This window comes from Gossypium raimondii, chromosome 8 (assembly GCF_025698545.1).
Source record: "Gossypium raimondii isolate GPD5lz chromosome 8, ASM2569854v1, whole genome shotgun sequence".
Lineage (NCBI taxonomy): Eukaryota > Viridiplantae > Streptophyta > Magnoliopsida > Malvales > Malvaceae > Gossypium > Gossypium raimondii.
The window spans coordinates 5,758,613-5,765,536 of record NC_068572.1 but is presented as its reverse complement, the minus strand read 5'-3'; the positions used below and the strand labels follow the sequence as shown (position 1 = coordinate 5,765,536).

The 6,924-nt window shown below is 34.4% G+C and overlaps 1 protein-coding gene across 1 annotated transcript; it reads left to right on the top strand.

Annotated features, from left to right (window-relative positions):
- Positions 1–366: 366 nt before the first annotated feature.
- LOC105790509 (linoleate 9S-lipoxygenase 5) lies at positions 367–5,265 on the top strand. The gene is made up of 12 exons (XM_052635362.1): positions 367–774; positions 1,013–1,338; positions 1,450–1,693; positions 1,795–2,295; positions 2,451–2,542; positions 2,638–2,721; positions 2,956–3,000; positions 3,207–3,251; positions 3,449–3,499; positions 3,583–3,857; positions 3,941–4,204; positions 4,300–5,265. The coding sequence occupies exons 4-12, from the start codon at positions 1,857–1,859 to the stop codon at positions 5,192–5,194; spliced, it is 2,190 nt and encodes a 729-aa protein (XP_052491322.1). The 5' UTR covers positions 367–774; positions 1,013–1,338; positions 1,450–1,693; positions 1,795–1,856; the 3' UTR covers positions 5,195–5,265.
- Positions 5,266–6,924: the final 1,659 nt, after the last annotated feature.

The following is a 6,924-nucleotide window of genomic DNA, read 5'->3' as shown; positions in this document are numbered from 1 at the left end:
TTTTGGTCAAGTTCTCATTATTCTTTTCTTTCAAAGTTGGCTTAATAAATAAAAGTATTAGGCAGGGTATCTAAGGAATTATGAGTGATTTTTATAATTTTTTAAGGTTAGAGTAACTTTTCTAAAAAAAAACCGAAATTATTTATACACAGGTTAAGCTGCCAACTGCCAAGTGTCAAGAATGTAATTTTTATTGATGCAGTACTGCCTTTTTCATGGAGGTGTTTATGACGTTACAATTGAACCACCACTGACGTTACGAGGGTGGGGGAATCTAATCTGAGGTAAAAGAGTGGCGAACAAGGCTGGGCAATGTATTAGATTCAAAGCTTAACCTCCCAACTAAACCCAAGAACATTCCACACACTAATGGGGCTAGCTGGCTAGCTCCTTCGATTCCATCGCCTCACCATGAAAAATGATCTCCTGCTGCAAGCATTATATATTTGCGCTCTCCTGCACCTTGGATTAGGTTCCATAGCTTTGCTAAAATATCTTGTATGCTATTCATCAAACAGGTGGCGATCTTTTTTTACAGGATTAAAAGAAAAAAATACGAAAGGAAAAGCCTTAGAAACTGAAAAAGGAGGCAACAAATTATGGTAGAAACCGCGGGTTGTTGTGGATTACTACAAGCATGTTGCCATCGCCATGACCCTCAAAAATACATTATCCAAGGAGAATTTGAGATCGATCGCAGTCCTTGGTTCTCCCTCTGTGCCTCTGGATTATCTGTTGTTGTTAGGCTTTATAGCCAAGACAACACGGATCCAAGTAAGTAAATACAATGCATTGTCATACCTTATCCAAACAATATGGCTCTATTATTTAAAAAAAAAAACTAAAATATTTTGATTTATTTTTTATTTTTTTCTTTTATTAAATCACATAATTTATTTTGATTTAGGTCTAAATATATTTTCATTATCAATCTGTGTTTTTTTTTTTTTTGCATATTGTAATAATTTGATTCTAGTTTATAGTTATACGAATATATATGTATATATTGCAGTCACAAGAAAAGGGATTGAAAGTGAGAATGCATATGTAATGAAGGGGAAAGAGCTGGAAAGGAAAAAACACGAAGTCTTAAACATGAAGGTGCCCACGAAAGTGATCAAATTCAAATTGAAGTTCGAGGTGACGCAAGATTTCGGGATTCCAGGGGCTTTTGTTGTTGAAAACAGAGATAAGAAGCATGAGTTTTTCCTCAAATCCGTCACATTGCATTACATTAAGCATCCAAATCTCGAGGAATGAAAGTTTCATTTTTATTGCGGTTCTTGGGTTTACCCCATTACCAAGACCGAATTTAAACGGATTTTCTTCTTAGATCAAGTATGCTAACATACTTACATATTTATAATTGAGATAACTCAGTGATTAAATTATATGTAGTCCAATGCATGTAATATTTGATTCTAATTGGAAGTGTTGTATTTCCAATAGTTATATCTTCCGAAGAAAACACCACAGGGTTTAGTAGAATTGAGAAAAAAAGAACTTCAAAAACTACAAGCCCCAAGACCGAAGGGTGAATGGAACCCATGTGATAGAATTTATGATTATGATGTCTATAATAATCTTGGAGATCCTGAAAATGGTCGACTGTATGATAGACCTGTGTTGGGTGGTTCCACTAAATTTCCATACCCACGTCGGTTGAAAACGGGCCATCCTAATTGCCAACACGGTACAAATAAATAGAATATCTAAATTTAAATTTGTCTAATTAATTACTTATTTTTTCATTGAATTGCTTTCATTTGATATATTTGGTTGTATGTGAAATAGACCATTCAAGGGAGTCAGGACCAGCAAGCTGCTTCCAGTTTTATGTTCCACCCGATGAGCGAATGAGCGACGAAAAACTACAAGAACTGAAAGACAACTTCGTCGAGGCTCTTATTCGATTTCTTGGGCCGGAATCAACGCTCCCACACTTGTGGGATCGAGAATGTCCCGACTTCATCACCAGAGTTGCACATTTCTTTGTACCCAAGGCAGCTATATCGAAGAAAGATGTTAGATTCATTCGATCCATAATAGATTTCTGTAGAAAGCTAAAATTACCATCTTCTCATGGAGGTCCCAGCAGGTCAGATCCAAGTGAGGAACAAGACATTTTTGAAGACATTATAGGCTTTTATGCAGACAAAGAAGTGGAAGAACTGGATAATTCGGACAAGCAGAGGCTAGAAAAATTGGTACCCAAGGAAATTCTTAACCAAGTTGTTGCCACTCTTGCTCTCAAAAGACGACATGTCAGTGCTCAATTGCCTTCAATTATAGCAGGTGAGAAACATGAACTTATAGCTGCTATAGATGTTTTTTTTTCTATTTATCACGAGGTTTGCAATCACAATAAACACAATATATGATTAAAGATACGTTGATTGAAACGATTTATGTTTATGATTAATGTTCTTTACTTTGTTTTTTGTTGTAAGAGGAAAAATTCGCTTGGGCTGAGGACAAGGAGTTTGGTCGCCAAATGCTTGCAGGAACAAATCCTGTTCGAATCCGGAAGTGCAAGTGGCAGGTGATGGTATCTCTTTCCTAGGTTTATAATATATAATATTTGAGCCTTAAGAATTAATAAATTGGAAACTCTTAACATTATTATAAATGTTGCAGGATGAGGAAGTCTCACTTCTTGGGAAAATTTTCAGGAAAATGCAGGATTCTCCTTCTGACTCATCTAAAGATGGTGAGCCAGAGGTATAAAAAAGAAAACTAGATTGTTCAAGATCATTTTGCAGAGATATGTATCTCTTTTCCTTTCAAATTAACAACTTTATGAATACATACATAACACTATATGGCAGGAAATGGAAGCCAATAGGGCATTCATCTTGGATCGCCATTACCTTGAGCAATCTCTTTCCTAGGTTTATAACATATAATGTTTGAGCTTACATTAATCCAATATTTTAAACGTTGCTGGTTCTACAGGAAATGAAGTCGAACCCGCAAGAATGGGAAGATTTGTTTAAGCCGGTAAAAAAGAAAACAAGTTTATGTTTTTCATTTCCTTTCAAATTAACTACTTTATGAATACATACATAACAATATATGGCAGGCAATGGAAGCCAATAGGGCATTCATCTTGGATCACCATTACCTTGAGCAATCTATTTCCTAGGTTTATAACATATAATGTTCGAGCTTACAATCCAATATTTTAAACGTTGCTGGTTCTACAGGAAATGAAGTCGAACCCACAGAAACGGAAAGAATATTTGCTTAAGGTAAAAAAGAAAACAAGTTTATGTATTTCTTTTCCTTTCAAATTAACTACTTTATGAATACGTACATAACACTATATGGCAGGAAATGGAAGCCAATAGGGCATTCATCTTGGATCGCCATTACCTTGAGCAATCTCTTTCCTAGGTTATAACATATAATGTTTGAGCTTAGAATCCAATATTTTAAACGTTTGCAGGTTCAACAGGAAAAGCAGTATAACCAGCCGCAATGGCGAGATTTTTTTAAGGTAAAAAGGAAAAACAAGCTTATGTATTTCTTTTCCTTTCAAATTAATTACTTTATGAATACATACACAACACTATATGGCAGGCACTGGTAAACGATAGGGTATTCATCTTGGATCATCATTACCTTGAGCGATTTCTGACAATGATAAATGGGAAAGGTGTTTGTGCTTACGCAACTCGAACAATACTAATAGCTTCGACATCATCGTCCGCAACGCTTCAACCAATAGGAATAGAACTAAGCTTGACTGGTGACTCTACTAGATTGTTGGTTCCACAAGATACTCCCCTATGGGAGTTTGCAAAATTTCACGTTGCATCCAACGATACAGCTTACCACCAGTTAGTTAGCCATTGGTAAGTAGTAATCATTAATTGCTTTCGCTATATAATCAAGTAACCTTCATTAAACCAACCTTATTAATTGCATCCAAATCAAGGTTGCATACACATGCTGTAGTTGAGCCATTCATAATTGCCACAAGGAGACAGTTGAGCGTAATGCATCCAATCCATAGGCTATTGGATCCTCATTTCAAAGACACACTGCATATAAATGCATTGGCTCGAGCCATCTTCCTTAATGCTGGAGGGATTCTGGAGACTCTTCTTTTTACTGGTGAATACTCCATGGAATTGTCTTCTGACTTGTATAGAGAATGGAGATTTGATAAGCAGGCTCTTCCTGAAGACCTTCTCGAAAGGTTGGTAATTCTTGAATCCATTAGAATTGAATGGATTCACTTCCTTTAAATGTTCCAAGTTGTACAACTAACGATGAGGACCATAACATTTTCAGAGGTATGGCGAAACCCAGAGTTAGAGATGAGGTTGTGTCGGGGCCAATGGAGCATGTAGAGAGTGACAAATCAAGCAACAAGGCGGCGAAAGGTGCAGAACAGGAGATGTTTGAGGTTGACGCTGAGGTGGAGCTGGTTTTAGAAGACTATCCCTACGTAAAAGATGGAATTGAGATATGGACAGCCATTGAAACATGGGTGACAGAATACTGCAATGTTTTCTACCATAACGACAATGATGTGAAGGAAGATGAGGAAATCCAAGAATGGTGGAATGAAATCAAAACGAGAGGACATGAAGATCGAAAGGAGGGATGGTACGACATTAATACATTCGAAAGCCTCGTAAAAGCTCTGACAACTCTCATATGGATCACTTCAGGATTGCATGCAGCAGTGAACTTCGGACAGTACGGATACGGGGGTTGGCCACCAAATCGTCCCATGTTATTGAGAAAATTCCTCCCAAGAGACGAAGAAATAAAGGAAGATAAGGATATCTTCAAGTTCGTGGAGGAGATGTTGCCTGATAAGTTCCAAATGAAGTTGGCAATTGCGGTAATGGATCTTCTGTCACGGCATACATCAGATGAGGTTTATTTGGGTCAAACATCACCCCAAAAAGAGCGGCCATTGATTGAGGATCACGAGTCTATAATTCAGAAAAAGTTTAAAGAATTCAGGGGAAACCTTGAAGCAATAGAGCGAAATATAAAGGAGAGGAATAAAGAATATCTTTTAATGAATAGATGGGGAAATGCAAAGATTCCGTACAAGCTCTTGTACCCTGATACATCAAAATCCATCCCTCTAACGGCTAAGGAGAAAGGGAAACATCATCCTGAGAAGGCGGATATTAATGAAAGTGGAATCTCTAACAGTATTTCCATTTAATGTTTTCGGCTATTTTACCCATCTTATCTAATTTTTTTTTAACATTTATAAAAATAATCATAGTTCAAAAACATTCATCTAAATGACCTAAAATAAATAGTTAATTTGGGTTATGGGAATCCAATATTCGACATTCCCTTAATATTTGATCCAATGATTGTCATATTGTGTCAGCCTTTAAAATATTGATTTTTTTATTTTGGGAATTCAATGGCTCACTGCAAGGTATCAACACCATATCATATTAGTATACATTTATACTAGTATTTGAAAAAAAATTTCAGTTTTGGCCAATAGATGACCAGCACCGACATTTAAAAAAATATAATATGTTTTATAATCTTAATCCAAAACAAAAATCTAGGGTTTTATAATCTGTTTCAATTAATAAAAAATATATATTACAATTCTTTTCAAAAAAAGTAGTTAAGTCTACTTTTTTTTTTTACATTCAATTGGGTATTTGAACTTTCAAAATGCATTAATTATCTCAAACTTTTTCAAAAAAAGCAATTAAGCCCTTGTTTTTTTTTTTTTGCACTCAATTGGGTACTTAAACTGCCAAAATTCATAAAAAAAATGCCCTCAAACTTTTTCAAAAACAAGCAATTAATCCCCTGCTTTTTTTTTCACTCAATTAGAGACAGGAACTGCTAAAATGCATCAAAAGACCATAGGCGGATCTAGGGGGATGGTAGGGCCCCCCCCCAAATGGAAAATTTTCCATTTAAGCTTTTTATAGTTTATAAAATTTTAAATTAGTAATGGTAAAATTGTACTTTGACCCCCCAAAAATGATAAAAATTTGATTTAGTCCTCTAAAAACTATAAAGATATAAGCTATTAGAATAGTGAAATTGCATTTTTACTATCATAAAAATATATAATTTAATTCCGACCCCCCAAAAAAAATTTTGACTTCACCCCTACCCCCTAAGTCATATTTTTGGATCCACCACTAAAAATGACCCTTTGACCTTTAAAGTTATAGAAAAATTATAAAATGCTTCTTTTTGTACGATAATTTTTGTAATTTTTTTTACGGATTTTATATTTTTTTACATTTTTTATAATTTTCTAAATTTTTTTATATATTTCTATATATTCTATAATATTTTATGATTTTTATAAAATTTTACAACTTTTTTACGATTTTTATATTTTTCTAATTTTTAACAAGTTTTAAATCTTTTATATATTTTGTTATTAAAATTTAATAACTTTTACAACTTTTATTGATTTTTAATTTTTATCTTTTTTTCCACTTGTCACGTCGTGATTGTGACACGTGGTGACTTTAACTAAAAAAATTAGGGTGACTAACTTTAACAGCCAAAGAGCCTTTTTCAGTGGCGGATCCAGAAATAAGACTTAGGGGGCAGGGGCAAAGTCAAAATTTTTTTGGGGGGACGAAATTGAATTATATATTTTTATGATAAAAAATACAGTTTTGTCATTTTAATAACCTATATCTTTATAATTTTTAGAGGATTAAATCAATTTTTTATCATTTTAGGGGGGCAAGGTGAAAATTTACCGTTACTAATTTAAAATTTTATAAATTATAAAGGGCCTAAACGGAAAAAAAATATTTTAGGGGGTCGGGGCCCCTGCCAGCCCCTAGATCCGCCCCTAGCCTTTTTTATGCATTTTGGCAGTTCAAGTACCCTAATTGAGTGAAAAAAAAAAGTAGGGGCTTAATTGCATTTTTTTAAAAGTTTGAAAGTCTT

What these genes read in the sequence shown, in the direction of transcription:
- LOC105790509 (XM_052635362.1), top strand. Translation starts at nt 1,857, where the DNA reads ATGAGCGACGAAAAACTACAAGAACTGAAAGACAACTTCGTCGAGGCT. An exon ending in GGAAAGAATATTTGCTTAAG is followed by an intron (nt 3,252 to 3,448) that starts GTAAAAAAGAAA and finishes AAACGTTTGCAG; the next exon opens with GTTCAACAGGAAAAGCAGTA. An exon ending in AATGGCGAGATTTTTTTAAG is followed by an intron (nt 3,500 to 3,582) that starts GTAAAAAGGAAA and finishes ACTATATGGCAG; the next exon opens with GCACTGGTAAACGATAGGGT.